This window comes from Anopheles funestus, chromosome 3RL (assembly GCF_943734845.2).
Source record: "Anopheles funestus chromosome 3RL, idAnoFuneDA-416_04, whole genome shotgun sequence".
NCBI lineage: Eukaryota > Metazoa > Arthropoda > Insecta > Diptera > Culicidae > Anopheles > Anopheles funestus.
The window spans coordinates 75,546,274-75,564,177 of NC_064599.1; the positions used below are offsets into that span (position 1 = coordinate 75,546,274).

The 17,904-nt window shown below is 45.6% G+C and overlaps 2 protein-coding genes across 5 annotated transcripts; one reads left to right on the forward strand and one right to left on the reverse strand.

Moving 5' to 3' along the window:
- Window positions 1-1,790: 1,790 nt before the first annotated feature.
- LOC125766949 (putative mediator of RNA polymerase II transcription subunit 26) lies at window positions 1,791-8,725 on the forward strand. Its single transcript, XM_049433070.1, has 4 exons — window positions 1,791-2,209; window positions 2,814-3,282; window positions 3,343-5,711; window positions 6,223-8,725. Exons 1-4 carry the CDS (start codon window positions 2,182-2,184, stop codon window positions 8,427-8,429), a joined length of 5,073 nt encoding a protein of 1,690 aa, XP_049289027.1. The 5' UTR covers window positions 1,791-2,181; the 3' UTR covers window positions 8,430-8,725.
- Window positions 8,726-9,006: 281 nt separating this feature from the next.
- On the reverse strand, window positions 9,007-16,905 carry LOC125766963 (uncharacterized). Of its 4 annotated transcripts, XM_049433104.1 has the most exons (7): window positions 16,775-16,899; window positions 16,120-16,195; window positions 12,835-13,011; window positions 12,385-12,755; window positions 10,529-12,308; window positions 10,318-10,451; window positions 9,007-10,244 (listed from the first exon to the last, which is right to left on the reverse strand). In XM_049433104.1, exons 3-7 carry the CDS (start codon window positions 12,917-12,919, stop codon window positions 9,186-9,188), a joined length of 3,429 nt encoding a protein of 1,142 aa, XP_049289061.1. In that variant the 5' UTR covers window positions 12,920-13,011; window positions 16,120-16,195; window positions 16,775-16,899; the 3' UTR covers window positions 9,007-9,185. The 4 variants fall into 4 exon arrangements, with proteins under 4 accessions (XP_049289061.1, XP_049289060.1, XP_049289062.1 ...); XM_049433103.1 differs by lacking the exon at window positions 16,120-16,195 and having other exon boundaries at window positions 16,775-16,905; XM_049433105.1 differs by lacking the exon at window positions 16,120-16,195 and having other exon boundaries at window positions 16,763-16,893.
- Window positions 16,906-17,904: the final 999 nt, after the last annotated feature.

A 17,904-nucleotide genomic window follows, 5' to 3' on the forward strand; every position in this document is an offset into this window, starting at 1 on the left:
GACTTTTTTTCGTGCAGGGTGGTTCGAAATCGGTTGCGTGTTTTTTAAATATGTTTCGAGACATAGACACCTGAGGGAATGGCCGTCGAAGAAGAAAATGTAGCAATTGGTGCCATCTATCGACCACAGGTCAAAGATTGGCGATCCGTTGGAGCTTTCGCGAATAGCTCCGGCCACAGACATGGTAGCGATTAATGGTGCATGGACGAAATGTAGCCACAAGTGCCATCTAGCCATGGCCAGAAGAAAGTGTGGCGATATCTTGGATACCGGCGGAGCTATGGGGCAAAGTTGGGCCAAAAATGAGGAAAATTTTACGGTTTCACAATCAGGGTATGGAACTTGGTTCCTCGATGAATAAATCACTTTTCACTATGCGAAAACTTCCTTACAATTTAATAGTAATTGTAAAAAAAATCAAATTCAGGCCACATTGCATAGTCTCCGAACCACCCTGTACGAAAAATTGACACGCAGATGAGTGACCGTGAGTGGGGGGGGGTCGTGTTTCAGACTTTAGCCGTTTTTGTTATGTGGCAACTTGTAATGAGTGTCCGAAAGATGCAGTTGCGCAGTGTTGCCAAATTTAAAGTTGTTTTTGACTTGATTTGACAAGCGCAATGAAACAATTAATTTTGACATAATTTTATCTAAAATTAAGCAAAAATTTTATTTTTAACCCGGTCCGGCCGTGTGGACTGGCGCCGTTTATCACATGCACCACCGGGCCGCCCCAAATCTCAAATCTATATGCAAATCAAATAAACAAATCCCTAAGTAGGTAATTACAAATAGAAAAACATTGCAATAACAAAACATGTTTTATGCAAGTTTGTTGTAACAAGGCGCTTCGAGGAATTAGATCTGTTCGAGGTTCAATTCCAGAATGGAGCGATTCCACCATACCGAATATTTACTATTAGGCCGTTGATGAACAAATTCAAAGACATCCGCAACTAGCGAAACGCAACTTACGTACTCCAGAACTGGTTTAATAGCTACCTGTACAAACTTTCTCATTTTTGGATCCTGATGTGTTTCGAGCTATGGAAGTTATTGCACAGAGAACTACAATGAGCATCATATTGCATGCTATTTTTTTTTTTTTTTTTTCTTGGCTTAACGACCCTACAGGTCACGCCGGCCATTTCTGGCTTACTAGACTTATTTTACCACGTAGCCGGATAGTCAGTCCTTGCTACGGGGGGACGGTCCGGATGGGATTTGAACCCGGTCCGGCCGTGTGGACTGGCGCCGTTTATCAAATGCACCACCGGGCCACCCCGCATGCTATTCAAGGTTCCGTAATTTATACTTTTACGATCTTATTAAGCATACCGATAATGTATACATAGACCGTTTTTCTGTCACCCATGGGTCCATCTCACATCAGATCATACATAAAAAATTGATTAAAATGGCCTCTCCCCCTTATATCATGATGTTGTACAAGAATAAATACCCAATATTTATACATGCAACTAACAGCTATTCATGAGTCGGAAAAGAAAATAGGCTGAAGAGTCATCGAATGAGTACATTCAACGTGGCATCATTTTAGCCTGCAAAATCGAAACAGCATCTGTCACGATCAAGTATTGCCTGAATTAAAGACGATAATACTAAGATAAAATCATATTACGCACATTGTATTAATAAAGCAATATTATATAATGGTAAATCAGAATAAGGTAAGGAAGCGGGATGAAGGGAAAGTTTGTTTCTTGATGTCATTTTTGTGACAGTTGACAGCTGTCATCGTTCATATTTCGTGAACTCGCCATCTTGACATCGGCTTGTCATGGCAGGCGTCCCTGTCATACTCGCAAGCAATCGATCGGTCGCACTGTTTACTCCCGTTTTCACACCAATACACCCACCAAGGGTATAAAAGTTTGTTGTAAAATGCAGCATAGTGTTCGTAACAACGTCAGAACGGGTCGAAGAGCTGCGAATTGTCTGCCTTTTTGTGACGCGCTTCGATCGGACTCCATCTTTAGGGATTCAGGTAGTGCAAATTGGTTTGATGAGTGACGAACCATTTGTGTGCTTTGGAATTGTTCAAGAAGAAAGCAATCTCGCCGGGCGGAACATAAACTATTTGCAAGTTTTCAAGTGCCCAACGGTGCAGTGAAACAACCGAATACAGAAAAAGATTAAACTCGTTTTGACACCGTCAAAATGCCAGCGGAATATTACGATGAAGACGGTAAGTCAGAACGGACATGTGCGGTATTTGCAACAAATAGTTTTAAAGGCACCGCACCTTGTTGATAAAATTATGCTGAATGTAAATTTAAATAAAACAAAGCAGCTATGAAAGGTTTTTGGATAGCAGCGAAATTAATGTGCCTAGCTGTTCCGTACAGTATGCAGTTCCAGCTCTGATTACAGTGCAGGTTAAAATATTTCAACACTACAGTATTTTATCGCTGAACTCATATTCGTATTTCTAGCCCTTTACTATTTGTGTGAACGCGCTGCATCTTGGTGTGTGCAAGGATATTAAAATAAATACTAATTTTATCTCATAATGCTGCTAAATTAATATCGGTAGTTTAAATAAATATTTTTCACTTGAGTTTTTGCGGTCATGTAAAAATACAGAACCGACTATTCCCTGAACGAATTCATTCCCTGTAATACTGTACTGAAGAACAATACAACGATTGCTTTGATCGGTTTCATTTGAATTTGGTTTTGATATGAAGATGGCAAATGAAGATTTACAATACCAATTTTGTTGTTTACCATCATACTGGGACGTAATATAATATTAGTAATAATTTTGAAATGTTTCTTCGTTTGATAAGGATTTCGGTTGACGTTTGATAATGATACGGAGGACGAGGAGAAGCAGTTCTACATGCGCGTTTTTCCCAACGTAAGCAAGATCGTCGACCGCAAGGTACACTGCACTTCATGCGACTTGCACATCGGAACGGCTCCGGTATCGGAAGCGATCATTCGGATGCATCCAGTGCTGCGATTAACCCACTGCCGTAGCTGTCACACCTTCTACAACAGTGGCGAGTTCGATAAGGGTGAAGATGGCAGCGAGCTTTACTGCCGCTGGTGTGGCCAAGGCGGGGAAGTTTATTGCTGCTCACGGTGCCCGTATGTTTTCTGCAAGAAATGCATCACGCGAAATTTGTCCAAGGAGTGCGTGCGTGACATCGTGGAGAACGAAAACTGGCACTGCTTCAGCTGTGCTCCGAACATTTTGTGGCAACTGCGTGCCCAGCACTGGGCGCTGAAGAACTTTATCGAGAAGGAAAAAAAGTAAGTGAACGAGATGTTCAACCGTTTACCGTACCATCTAACAAAGTTCATTACTCTCAGGAATTTAAAAAACCAGCAGCTATCCATCAACACTATTAACGCACTGATGAAACAGGACCGTACGTACTGTTGTCAGGGTAAAGGCGCGAATCGTTCGAAAGGAAGCATCCCGGCGGGATCATCAGTACCGAAGAAAGCAACGGTCAAACGCACGTACGGTGAAGCCGGATCGAAGAGGACATCTTCGGAAGATAGCTCTGCATCATTTTCGATCGCCTCAGTCGACGGTATGCCTCAGCTAACACATTCCATTCTGGGGAACTTAAGCCTGAATGCGGAAGAGACAACGTCACCGTCACCAGCTGCTATGCCAAGTACTTCATCTGCGATGATGAAACCCACTTCATCAGGAAAGGCATCAGCAGGCAGCGCGCAGAAAAAACAGCCGAAAGCGGTAACGTTTGACAACAAATCGCCTACAACGTCTGCACCACCGGCAAAGAAAAAGCGCATCGGTAATAACGAAGTGGTCTGCACGCCGGACATAATGAGCATGTTATCTGATGAAAGCACTGCGGGTGTTAAAACGGTGTCCCGGCCCCAAATTGTTTCGGTCGGCACTAAAACACAAACACCCATACCGATTGCTCCCAAACCAGCAAACAAACCCGGGTTGAACAATTCGCCCGTCGCTAGTATGATGCCACTGTCCATAGGCAATGTTTCCACGGGTAATGCTACCAAGACTAATATCCCGAAGCAAAAAGCTATCCTGCATCAATCGATGCCACGTAATTTGGCGGTTAGCATACCGTCGAAGAGGGGAGTCCTTTTGAATTCTACACTGACGGGCGGCATGTCGGACGCCGCTTTAAAGCAAGAAACCGTATCGCATACGGTACGCGTGCCGTCGTTAGCAGCTCAAAGGCAATCGAATACATCCACACCGTTGTACACAACATTCGAAGGTTATCGGATCGATCTGCAAACGGCCAGCCAGCAGGGCACGTATCGATTACCGAACGGTAAGGTAATAGTCGTGCGTAGGCAACCATCGGAAAATGCGGCTGCAACGGATACGGCTGCCAAACAGTCATCACCCGCGGGTGCCGCGAACGCCGTTCTACCGATGCCGCCCGGTGGTATTGTTCCAATTCCAACCGCTCGTTTGCTACTAAACAATAATGTCCAGGTGCAGCAGCAGCCAGTAGGTTCGATAGTCGTTCGTAACGGCCAAGATCAACAGTTGAAGCGCATGCAGCAGCAGCAATTGCAAAAGCAGCAGCAATTGCAAAAACAGCAACATTTGCAGCAGCAGCAGCAGCGCTACCAGTTGCAACAACAGCAGCAGCAGCATTTACAGCAACATGTAAACATGCAGAGTCAACAATATACACAGCAGCTGCACCGCAACCAGCAACAACAAGGTCCGTCACCAGGTCAGCGTGTGCCACAACTAACGCCTATACGAATGCAGCAGTACCCACCGCAGCGTCACCCATTGCCTACACTTCAACCAGTAAGTGGGGGTGCCAGACAGTCTGCTAATTCCCTGCCGAATGCAGCAGTCGTACAAGGTACTCCAGATTCTACCCAGTCAGAGTTGCATCCGTATTCGGTGGTGAGTTTGCTGAGTGGACTCGTGAACGGACCACACGAAAATACTCAGCTTGGCAATTCCCGGAAGGACTTCGAAAAGGCAATGCTGGCGGGTGCAGAGATCTGTAAGCACATTCTCGCAAAGGTTGCCACGCTAGTGAATTCCAAAGCGTACAACAATGTGCGCAACCTCCATGATCTGAAGGAATTGTTCATCCATTTGTCTTACCTTGTAACGTACGGTATTGGGCGCTTCAAAACGTTGCATGATCGCTGCGTAAATGACGTTAAGAATATGGGCTTTACGCAGGATTCCGATTTTGTAATGGTTGGTGACAGGATGGTCAATTGCAACAAGGAACAGGACAGCCAGAGCGAGAATGAGGAAGATGACGATTGCAAGATCATTGAGCAGCCGCAAACGGTTATTGAAGTCGATTCGGATGATGAAGCACCACCCAGTAAGGACAGTACGGTGGAACAAACAAAACAGGAGAACGTCGCCACGGACAGTAATGAGCAGCAGCACGTACAGTCGATTACGGTGGGAGACATCCGGGTAACTTGGAATTTGCTCGGCGTTGTCAACACGCCTTCAAAGTCTCCTGAAATCGAAGCCGCAACTTCGAGTAGCGTGACGGAAAGCGGTAAAGAATCGGAAAACAGTCAAAAAGACAGTCAGGTCTTGTCATCATCCGACCCTGTTGAAGGTATCACACGCACAAAGGATCATCAGGATTCGCGGGATGAAGATACAACTTCATCCGATGTAGGCACAAACCGTGGGAAACTTGCCGAGAATGAGGTCGATGATTCGCCCAGCAAATCTGGTAAGTGATCGTTTCTTTGTTTAAATATGTATTATTGATTTACGATTTATTTTTTTTTTTTTTTGAAATATAAACATCGAATTTAAAAATTAGTGTATATTGATAAATAGCCGTAAAGGGATTTCGAATAAATGGTGCCTAATGATAGGAACCTTTATCTTTTTGGCAGTTAACCTCAACCAGCAAGAATATCTGCTCGATGAAAAGTCACCAGTTTAATGATAAGGAATTTTTCCGGCATCTGAATGAACAGGGTTTGAGCAAATTAATATATTTATAATTCGAGTCAGTTCTTCGAGTTCTTAACAGTACTTCGGCCTTTGGTCGTAATGCGTAAAGGAAAACATATTTACGATTGAAGTGTTACACATCGTTTTATTTGTCAATGTTTACATTTCGAAGAGCAGTGTGTAACAGTATTCTGTTTACTTGTGAATTATATTTTTCTTTTATCTCATTATCATCATATTAATTTTTATATTAATATGGTCCTGTATATTTTTAATTTTAGCTGTTCATGGGAATAACGAACTTCAGACCAGCGTGGAAAGTAAAGATGAACAGGTGGAGCTGATCGAAATATCCGACAAGGAAGTATCAGAGCTGTTGGATATACACACAAGCAGCGATGAAGTAACATTAAAGCAGAATTCAAACGAACCAAAGGAAACCACTGAACCGATGGAAGATGATGTTGCCCAAACGGAAAAACAACAAAAAGGTTCAAAAGATTCCGAGCCCGAAAGTAGCGTTGATAAAACCACTACAGTCAGCAGGCGTGATACAGACAAACAAACCGCTGAAAGTGTTGACAAAAATGACGATAAGAACAACCAATCTGCAAACGCCAATACGGAGTTATTAGAGTCGACAGAGGATTCGTGCCAAAAAGAGTTGCTAGAAACTATATCCGGAACAGAAGGTGGTAAAGGTGGTGACAATGACACATCGCTGCTGGATGAGTTAGAACACTCGTCCAAGGGGAGCAGCTGTGAAATTTTAAACCTAATGGATGCGGCTGATGATAGCTACCATAGCGATAGTTCTGATATGCAGTATGACTCTGAATACGCCATGCAGGATACGGAGAAACAATTGAGCACGACGCATGACCACGATGAGCCGCATGACCACGATGAACGGGAATCAACATTGGAAAACACATGTGAAGAAAATAAAGCAAAGCCCAATAGTCAGGGTGACGGCACCGGAGCAGCAGTGGAATCTGAAGATTCCAGTGAGCAACAGAATAAAGAGTCTTATTGTACAAAGGAGCAGAACGTGAATGAACCAATAGAAGCTATCGATCTGTTGGATAGCAGCGATGAAAGTGATACTAACAATACCGTTCTACGTGAAGGTGATGGAAGTGAAGAAGATGGTGCACAAAGTGCAGAAATGGCTGAACAATCGTCTGATTCACCAAAAGAAGAGGCATCGTCTGTTGTAAAGGATCAGACCATTGATCCAGTCAAGGAACAGTCCACCTGTCCGCAGACATCAGCTGACGATAAAAATGTAGAGCAAGAAACAAACCCATCGGACGATTTATCACTTGCTGATGCATCAGAAGAGAAGGAAAAGAAAGAAGCAAAAAGAAAGGAGGAAGATGAGAAGGGAGGCGAGAAGGAAGGCAAGGAGGAAGATGAGCAGGATGACAAGGTGGAAGGTGAGAAGGAAGACAAGGAGGGAGGTAAGGAGGATGATGAGAAGAAAGGAAAGGAGGATGATGAGGAGGAGGGAAAGGAGGAAGAGGAGAGTGATTTCACCGGCAAGGACAAACATACGAAAGCTGTTGATACTGAAGAAGTAGAAACTAGCAGTGTTTCGCATAAACTACAGAATGTAGATAAGGAACCACTTGACAGTAGCGAAAGCGTTACGAATGAGCTAGCTGAGCAACCAGTTCCGAATGATATTGGTCGTGAGAATGAGATTTCCAATCAAAGTTCGGAAATAGAAACACCTGAGCATGAACCAATGGACGTAGACTCTGATGTGCAGTCATCATCGGTTGATGTTCCTCTCGTTGAAAAGGAAGATGAACAACCCATGGAAATTACGGATGAAGAGAATTTGCATGATATTGAATTGTCTAGTTCTCTTGGAAAGCATACAAAAGAGTTGGAGAAGGAACAGGAAACTCCTGTGGTTGAAGTGGTAAAAGATGCGAAACCTTGTGAGGCACATTCGGAACAAACTGACCCTCCACAAATCGCTAAAGATTGCACAACTGCTGACGACAATGAAACGAACCGCCAGTGCTCGGTTAGTACCGATGAAGTAAGCAAAGAGGTGCAACGATCCACTGATGATCTATTCCAAGATTCTTCAAATGAGCAGCTTTCGCAAGATAGTCCAAACGAGGAGAAAAATTCCCTAGGCCATACCATTGCAGAAAGTGGCGAAAAACAGGGTAAAGAAGAGGTGCTTAGTAGCAGTAGTAAAGATACATCGAACGAATCACATGCTAGTGGTTCCAGCGAGTCTAGAGTTAGTCTAGAACCGGTCGAAGAGAAGGAAGTGAAGGAAGGTGGTGAAGAGATGCATTTTACCAATCCAACCGATACTGCTGCTGAACAGGCGGTAGGCTTGAAAGAGAAAGAGGGAAAGGACGAATGCAAAGATGTGCATTTTACTAATCCACCCGACACTACTGCACAGGAGGAAGATACGGAGGTGCATACAGCGATGGAAGTAGATTCGACAAATAGTTAAATTTCGGAACCACTTTCTCTGTAATTTGTTTTTTGTTTTTGGTTCAACTCTTGCTCGCAGATTATAGCTTACGAATATGACCTGTATTATCGATTACTACCCTTTTACTGTAGAATATAATCAGTAAGTTTCGCTACACACCATCATAAGCGTAGGTTAAAGGTAATCCTATCGATGTACATCCCTAAGCTGTGCTTAGCCATAGGGAGTTATTCAGTACTGTAACGAATAACTTTTCTCACATGTATGATAAATGAATACAATAAATCTGAATACGAAATATTAAATCATTCAAACTAGTAGCGAGTTATGAGTACGGTGTGAAGATCGCGTTCTAAACACAACAGATGATTGGAATTGCCCTTTTTGCGACCAAAAGACGACTGGTACACCAAGCGAAGGAAGACTTGTCCGGTGTGTGAGCGAAGGATTTTTCTTTCTATGATTTACAGGAAGATCAAAAAAAAAGTTTGGAAACTAAACACCCTGAAGCACATCGAAGGTAGTGTCAGTGAACTTGTCAGTAGATTGCGATTAACTATGGAAAAAAAAGAAGAAACCCAAAACAGACGATAAATTTAAGCGCTAGCGTCCAACTCCTCAGTACACGGCTACCTTTCGTTAAACTATTTATTACGTTAACAATTTGGCCACTAATGCAACACTTAACAATTCCTTCCGGTATATAACACAATTTTCCCGATGACTTCACAAAGGTGCGCAGTATTCGTTGCGCGCGTGTGTGTTTGTGCTGGATTAAACGTTCGTTTCTCCTTTGGTCTTTGACGCGGCACCATTCGCTTGGCCGGGCTTTAATGCTGGGATGTACTGGCCCAGGTAGGTGAGCACAATGTCTCGGTAGCGGTATAATACGACGCTGATGATAGTCAGACCGAACAGTACGCCGGCTAAGATTTCGTAATCATTCTCCAACCGCTGGTAATGATGCTCAATACCGATCAGTGCTCCGAAAAAGCGTCCAAAGCCGAAATGCGCTATCACGGGTAGGGCCTGCGCAAGTGCTGACACCTTGCGGGGCAACTGTTCGCGGAAGTACAGTACCAGTGTGACCCAGGTAAGCCCCAGCGTTGTTGGTAGCAGCCAATCCTCAACGACGTCCCACAGCGCGTAATCCAAAATGGCCAACAGGATAAAGCGCAGGACGAGGGAGAGGAACGCACCGACCAGAATCTTGCACGTACCGAACACCTCGATGATGTGTCGCGAGTAGATCAGTACCGGGATGGCTAGCAAGTCACCGGCAAGCAGCACCGTACGGACAAGGGTCTGAAATATGGTCGACTGCTGTTTCGGATCGTCACCTTCATCGGCATCGTTCGTCGGTAGGTTGGTCATGTGTGATTCGTCAATCGAATCGATCATGCTCCAGAGCGATCCGAGACCGATCGCAACCAGGAACGGAAGCCAACAGCGCTGTAGGTATTTGCGGCACGCCGGTACCGACACAAACTTCTGTGGCACGGTACGCAGCTGCCACCACTCTTCCGCCGGCGAAAGGTCCATCTTGAGCGGGCTGAGCAGGATGACGGCGGCCGTTGTGTACAGCAGCACGAACAGCATGTACGGCTGCTCGTAGTCGTCGTTGAAGAAGATGATCCACCCAACGGCACCCCAAACAAGCTGCCGACCAAAGTCAGCGACACCGGACGTGGACTGATCGCGCGTTACGATGACGATGATCGTGTTCAGCAGCGTCAATCCGCTGAGCAGGAAAAAGTCCAGCAGCGAGCGGATGGACAGGTAATAGTAGAAGGTCGAATCACCCTCATCATCGTCACCATCGTTGTCCTCGTCCTGTTGGAGAAAAGAACGCAACGAGACCGTTAGCCGTTCGACTCCAGTCATTTAACTCTGTCCGGCTACTTACACCATCGCAGGTGGTACCGTACAGCAGACTCTCGCCGTCTTCGTAGGGGTCAGCGATATCACACTGGACGACCGGTTTACATCCAGCCTGTTGTGCCTTCACCCAGGCCTTATCCAGTGGGCATCGGAAACCATCTGCGTGAGGAGGAGCAAAACAAAATCACCAGACACATTTACGAAGGAAACTTCAACTAAAGAAGTAGAACACGTACCTAACGGATAGCTGCACTCATCGCCATCGTCCCTTTCGTTGTGCGCATCAAACGTGGCCTTCACCTGTATGATGCCCTCACTGTACGTATGACAGATCTCATCCTCCTCATCGGCGTCGGCACACACGATGGCTGTCGGTACGATTACCGTCTCCTGGCTGTCCGGTACACCATCATTGTCATCATCGTCGTCGTCCACGTCCGGTATGCCATCGTTGTCATCGTCACTGTCCTGATCGTCCGGTATGCCATCATTGTCATCGTCCGGATCCTCATCGTTCGGGATGCCATCACCGTCTAGGTCGTTCTTGCTACGCTGACCAGGATCGTGCACATCCAGTATACCGTCATTATCATCGTCCACATCCTCCGAGTCCGGTATACCATCGTTATCATCATCATCGTCCTCCGTGTCCGGGATACCGTCATTATCATCGTCCGGATCTTCATCGTCCGGTATACCGTCACCGTCCAGATCGTGCGTGATCGGTCTACCCTCCAGCTCGTCCGGAATGCCATCATTATCATCATCCGGATCATCCTCATCCGGGATACCGTCATTGTCATCGTCCGGATCTTCCGCATCCGGTATACCGTCATTATCATCATCGTCATCTTCCGCGTCTGGCACACCATCCCCATCCAGATCGTTCGCATTGGAGCGATCCTGTGCGTCCGGCACACCGTCATTGTCATCATCGTGGTCCTGATCGTCCGGGATACCATCGTTATCATCGTCCTTGTCCTCCGCATCCGGTATACCATCGTTATCATCATCCGGATCCAAATCGTTCGGAATGCCATCGCCGTCTAGATCGTTAAACTTTGCCTTGCCCTCCAGCGCATCCGGTATACCATCGTTGTCATCATCGACATCCAGATCATCCGGAATGCCATCATTGTCATCGTCCGGATCTTCCGCATCCGGAATACCATCATTATCATCATCATCGTCCAACTCGTTGGGGATGCCATCGCCATCGAGATCATTCGATCGGGGCGTACTCTCTAGCACATCCGGAATACCATCATTGTCATCATCCACATCCTCAGCATCCGGTATGCCATCGTTATCATCATCATCGTCCTCCTCATCCGGTATTCCATCATTATCATCATCCGTATCCTGATCGTCCGGTATGCCGTCACCGTCCAGATCGTTTGTTTTGGCCTTTCCTTCCAACGCATCCGGTACACCGTCATTATCATCATCCAGATCCTCGTCATCCGGAATGCCATCATTATCATCATCATCGTCCTCCGTGTCCGGGATGCCATCATTGTCGTCGTCCGGGTCCTGATCGTTCGGTATACCGTCCCCGTCCAAATCGTTCGACTTGGCCTTACCCTCCAACGTGTCCGGGATGCCATCATTATCATCGTCCACGTCCTGATCATCCGGAATTCCATCATTATCATCGTCGTCATCCTTTTCGTCCGGGATGCCATCGTTGTCATCATCGGGATCTAGCTCGTTCGGTATACCATCACCGTCCAGATCATTGCTCGAGTCTGGATCGCGGGAATCAGGGATACCATCGTTATCATCATCCGTATCGAGATTGTCCGGGATGCCATCACCGTCCGAATCGCGCTCGATTGTACCCTGTCCACTGCCCAAATCTAGTACCGCACCCTCATCATTGTCCTGTGCGTCTTCCTGCTCTCGCAACCATGCCGCCATCTGGGCCGATTTTGCATGGCGCGAGTAGCAGGTACTTTCGAACTGATTCTCCTTCTGGCAGCTGTACGTACAGTTCTCCAAGCTCAGCATTCCCGTCTGATGGAAGCAAACAAACGTTAGAACCTGATCAGGAGAAGAAACCCTACTAACAGCACGTTCCCCCCTTACTAACCTTGTCTGCCGCCCAATCATGGCAGATGCCATTTTCGGAACATTTCTCCTGCACGATAAACGCACCCTTACGATTGCACAGGAAGCTGGCTTGCGGTGGACACATCTCCGGTGGTGGCGTCCTGCTGACAGCGAACATCAGCAGCACGTACAGTACCATGGACGCGATGATCGTGATGGCGGTAAGGATGCGCAACCGCTTCCCATAGGCAAACGCATTCCCGATTGCCCACTTGTCGACGAGCAGCGCAAAGACTAGCGGGCCGAGCAGTGCCGTCAGCGGAATAATGACCGATATTGAGTAGATCTCATTGTACGCAAAGCCCTTCTGGGCCATGTTCGACTGAAGGAAGGGATAGATGCATCCTAAGCCTGTAAATAAACCGTTCAACCGATTTATAGAGGTAAGTAAAATGTTTCCAGCACAGCGCCATTACTCCTCGGAACTTACCTCCGTAAAATAGGAAAAGAACACATTTGAGCGAGAGACAGTGTTTGCTCTCAAACAGTGACGATTTTTCCTCCATTGCCGGCATTTTGAGGGGCCTGAGGCCGGCCTGAAGTAGTTGGCTAACACCTAAATCTATAACAACTTAACGATTGATTGTCTACGGCGAAGCTTCCTGACCTAGATTAGCATCAAGCGTGTGACCGTTGCCAAGGAACCGCAAATAGACATTAAAACATGGTGACAAAATTTGTCCCATCCCACGGGAGAATGTGCTTTGATGTGGCAAGTTAATGCCTCGCGCCGTTCATGTGTAGGAAAGTTTGAAATATTATTTTTCTGCCCTCGGTTTTATCGTGTTACTGCGCGCTTGCTTGTGTCCGGCACCCCGGATGAAGCGGGGTTTTTATTTTCATGACAATTGATTCATCATCTTTTCTTTTCTGTTGTCTACAATCGTATCGTACTACTATGCGGCTTAATGAATTAATGGTGATAATTTCACACGATACGATCGGTACTCGCCAAAGCTAAACCAAATTTTCTTGTTACTAGTACAATAACGTTAAAGAACATCTGACATATAAGCGCCAATGTAGGGAGTTGGAATGCAATAAAGGACCAAACTTTAAAACATATTTAGTAGAAATATGTAGGTAAATGCTTCTCTTCTTATATTTAATTTCACAATCAGTGTCTCTGTTGAGACAGCCACAAGGTCTAATATCGAAATAGTCAAAGTTACGTAAAGTTGAGTAAAAAACCCACAAATCCCCTCAGGATTTCGTTCTATACTCAGACGAGTATGCTTGGTTTGTTCATTACTAACTCTATTATTTAATCGATCCGTCATATAGAAGACCTACCAACGTTCATATTGAATAAAGTGAGTTAAATTTCAGCAGTGAGTGAGTTTATTTTAATCTTCAAAAATATTATGTTTACGGGTCATTTGCAATATAAAGATGCGCGATGATAAAAGCGATGAAATTTACGGATCACATACAAAACACATACAAAAGTGATCCCGGATCAAAACGGATCACATCACCATACAAAGCATGAACTACGCCTTACAATGGTGATCGCAGATCAGATCAGATCATAATGCCTTAGAAAAGTGATCTCAGATCATAAAGATGATTAGATCATCGCCATACCAAGGTAATCCCGGATCATTTGATCCACCTTAAAATTCACATCACTACTGCGGAGATCAGCAACTCACTCCTGTATGAGTTAGATTAGATTTATTTAACTCTTCACGGCGATTAGCAATTTACTCACTGGTAGTCAACTCCTCAACTCACTAAGCATAAATATGACTGAGCTTTGTCACTCACTCATTCACTTATTCAAACCAACTCTTTATAACTCTTCAAAGAGTGAGTTAAAACTCTTCTTTTTTAGAATACACTCAAATTGATTTAATTAACTATATTAAGTAGTTGAAGACATCACTAAAAGGTACGAAAGAAGCATTAAAATGTCTTCACTCTCTCCATCAAACCTGCTGAATATAGTATTTCACAGTTGTGCTACATCTCTCAACCACAGTCCAATCATGGTCACCGTGTACCGTGTCGAACAAGTTTTTATTCACTACGGTAGCAATTAATCTAGTGAAATGAGCCGTTCAAGAATCCCCATGGAAACTCGTCCCTACAGCAACGGTGATTCGGGTCGTGTACGGTCTCCTTGAAAATCAGCTGTACAACCACAGTGCACTTCACCCAACTTCCTCGACTCATCGTCAAAACCGTAAATCTCCATCAGTAACCACTTCCAGATTGCAGCAACCTCAACCCCCCCCTCTTTGAGCTGCAGTTTCTCATCCCTCCTTAGATGAGAGTTTTAGCTTGTCAAGAATGCAAATTTGGGACGGATGTCGCGGGGACCGTTCGCGCTCCCGTCCAACAGCCTTTTGGGGTGGGTGGATTTTCAATCTCGGCCTACACCGAGGACCGGCACTACCCGGCTTTGCTGGTGGCAGCAGGATGGCAAATAAATTTCATAATCAGCACCTAGCCGCCGTTTCGCTGCGACACCGCCGCCCCCCCCCCCCCCCCCCCCCCCCCCCCCCATTCCCCCGAGCGTTCCTTTTGGTCCGTGCGCATGCAAGTCGCTTCTAAATTTATCAATTTTCTACAATTTAGCAATCATCAGCATCCTAAGCGAACCCAAACAACAAGCACTGACACTGAATAACGAGCCGAACCGTGTCGCAAAAAAAAAACCCGCTCCCCGACACATCCGACACACGGCGAATGAAAGAAGAAAGCGCATCTAGTGACATAAAATATCATTTTCTTTGACCACGGTGCAAAGCAGCAACCATTGACTTTTTTTTTGTTCGCGCTGATTCCAATATTCATGGGTGGGGGTTGCTGTGGCTTACTAGATGAAATGGTCCAGTAAAATGGAACTTTTCTTTTTTTTTTATTCTACAACTATTTCAGCAAGAACTGCATGGCAGACAAAGAACGTTCGAACAACAACTTCATCAACACTGTGACGATCGGTTCGGCAATGCATATATCGTCGTCGATCGTAGTAAACCAGCGTTACCAGCGTGACAGTAACGTTTAACGTCAAAACAAGCCGGGTTTTGAAGCAGCGCAAGGTAAGGAACGTTACGTAGGTTTTGCTATTTGCTAAGTTGTCCCCAAACGAACCAACATTTACTGACTGCGAACGTTTCCCGCGTTCACCCGCACTCACAAACACGTGGTGTTTGCCGCAAATCGGTCTGTGCCGTCCGCAATGGCGGCTAGAGTTCGTGTACACATGAAAAAAAAACTGTCCACCGCTTTCGCTGCAAAGGTTTTAATTACTTTCGTATCGCATTTAGTGTTTGTGTCTGTTTCTCACTGTCAGCAGTTTCATCCTTCACTTCATCTCTTATGCATGGTTTTTTTTTGTTGTTTTTACCACTGGCCGGTGGGGGAATTTTCGATTTTTAATTTTATCACACACGCCGGTTTCCCGTCACCAATTTAGCCCCGGCACGGTATGTGTCACACGGTTCGAAACGGTTGATCCGCAAAGAGATTCGATCCGCTAGTGGACGGTTGCACGGTACAGGAGCGCACAGAGACCGGATTTGTGTCGATGTGTTTTTTTTTTCGTTCTTTCGTACTACACACATATTTGCAAGCGGTTTACGTAAATACCCCGGACCTGTTACTCTGATGATGGGTTAATTTTTCACCACTTGAGACACGGTTTGCAAACGTACGCCGCACACACGGCGGGCACATCCCGAAAGGAAGTCACCAAAGCAATTACCTCAAAGGGCGGCGGCGGGATTATCTACTGGAAATGGAATGAATGCGGCAGTCGTTTGCAAATTGATGCAATTTCACTGTAAACGATAGCACAAGGGCAGTTTTATTGTGTTCACCATTTTTGCTTCTGGACACTCACACACATACAAACACACACACACACATACGCAATTGCAATACACTGCTGCCACAAACCCACGCTCCGTTCCCCGCACAAACTCCACTTCTGACAGGTGTCACCATTGTTAGCGTTTATTTTTCATTCACGCGCAAATTTCCTTTCCGTCTCCAATACGCACAGTGCGCAAGAAAGAGCGTGCGGGCGAACGAGAGAAAAGGATAGTTGGCATGTAAAAATAACCCACAGCAAGCTCGTTCAGCTGAAACTGTCTGGTTCGAATTTTCATCTCTCCCAACCCCACTGCGAAGGAAAACGGATCCGATCGGAAACGTCTACAACAACTTCTTTTTTTTTGGCTGATCACTGATCGTAGTAGCGCAGCGGGGAAAAAGGGATGAATTGTGCCGGAGGATGGAATTTCAAATAGACAGTTTCACACATTCCACAACTTTGTTGATAATTTTTTCCTTTCTTTTCCATAAAAATGGAGAACATACACACCAACATACACACACACACACACCCACACTCTTACCCCACACACGAGATAGACACGCTGCCACACAACTGGCTACTAAGTGTGGCCTAGTTTTCACACTGCTTAGACCGCGTAGATGGTCTCGAGCGGACTAACGGCGGATACTTTGCGCTCGGAAGCGTACTATTCTCGGATGCGAACCGCCCGAACGGCGGTGGCGGCACTCGCGAAAACCACCAAAACCACTTAGGAGCGTACGGTTGGGGAGCATGCGCTCGATAACGATCACGCTTTGTTATGAGTCCCCGGTGATGATGGGTCGATCGTTTGAGTGCTGCATGGAGGCGCCCGGTCGCTCACCATAGGGGAAGGTTGTTTTTGTTTAGGTTTCGTCCAAAGGTGTTTCGTTGTGGAGGTTTATGTGTGTGTGTGTGATCGTTTTGTTCCATTTGCAATGTTTAAAATTCTTAAGCAGAAAGACATATTTCTTTTTGGTAAAACCTTTTTACCTTTTAACACACTTCTCAATTTACGAAGTTTTACTAAACTAACCGCAACTAGTTATCTAATCGACTTGTCCGTGACACCTAGCTAACAACAGCAGCGTTTTAGACGGTGTGTCACTAATTCTGCCAACGCGCCGCATTGTCTGGGACGGCAACCTGTCAGCGTTAACGAGTCTGCGGCACGTGGCATCAATCAACAGCGCCAATCAGCAGTGAACTAGATGATGGAAGGAAGTGTCATAACATTGTTTGTTTGCTATCGGAGTGAAATACGGGAGGAAAAGGGAATAGGGATTTTAGGGAAATAGATCAAGGAAAGCAAATCCAGTGTATTCGCCCTGGACTGATAGACTGATAGACCTAAAGAATACAGCGGCCCGGTGGTGCATGTGATAAACGGCGCCAGTCCACACGGCCGGACCGGGTTCAAATCCCATCCGGACCGTCCCCCCGTAGCAAGGACTGACTATCCGGCTACGTGGTAAAAATAAGTCTAGTAAGCCAGAAATGGCCGCCGTGACCTTAGAGATCGTTAAAAAGCCAACAAGAGAAAGAGAGAGAGAGACCTAAAGAACGTGTTTTATGGTACTAGATTCTCAATAGTGGCCGAACTTCAAACAATGCTAGCGATCGTCAAGATAGAGTGTACCAAAAATTGATATGATCTCTCTGTATCTTATA

What these genes read in the sequence shown, in the direction of transcription:
- LOC125766949 (XM_049433070.1), top strand. Translation starts at nt 2,182, where the DNA reads ATGCCAGCGGAATATTACGATGAAGACG. An exon ending in GGAATATTACGATGAAGACG is followed by an intron (nt 2,210 to 2,813) that starts GTAAGTCAGAAC and finishes TCGTTTGATAAG; the next exon opens with GATTTCGGTTGACGTTTGAT. An exon ending in TGATTCGCCCAGCAAATCTG is followed by an intron (nt 5,712 to 6,222) that starts GTAAGTGATCGT and finishes TTTTAATTTTAG; the next exon opens with CTGTTCATGGGAATAACGAA.
- LOC125766963 (XM_049433103.1), bottom strand. Translation starts at nt 12,919, where the DNA reads ATGCCGGCAATGGAGGAAAAATCGTCACTGTTTGAGAGCAAACACTGT. An exon ending in TCTTTTCCTATTTTACGGAG is followed by an intron (nt 12,756 to 12,834) that starts GTAAGTTCCGAG and finishes GTTTATTTACAG; the next exon opens with GCTTAGGATGCATCTATCCC. An exon ending in ATGATTGGGCGGCAGACAAG is followed by an intron (nt 12,309 to 12,384) that starts GTTAGTAAGGGG and finishes TGCTTCCATCAG; the next exon opens with ACGGGAATGCTGAGCTTGGA.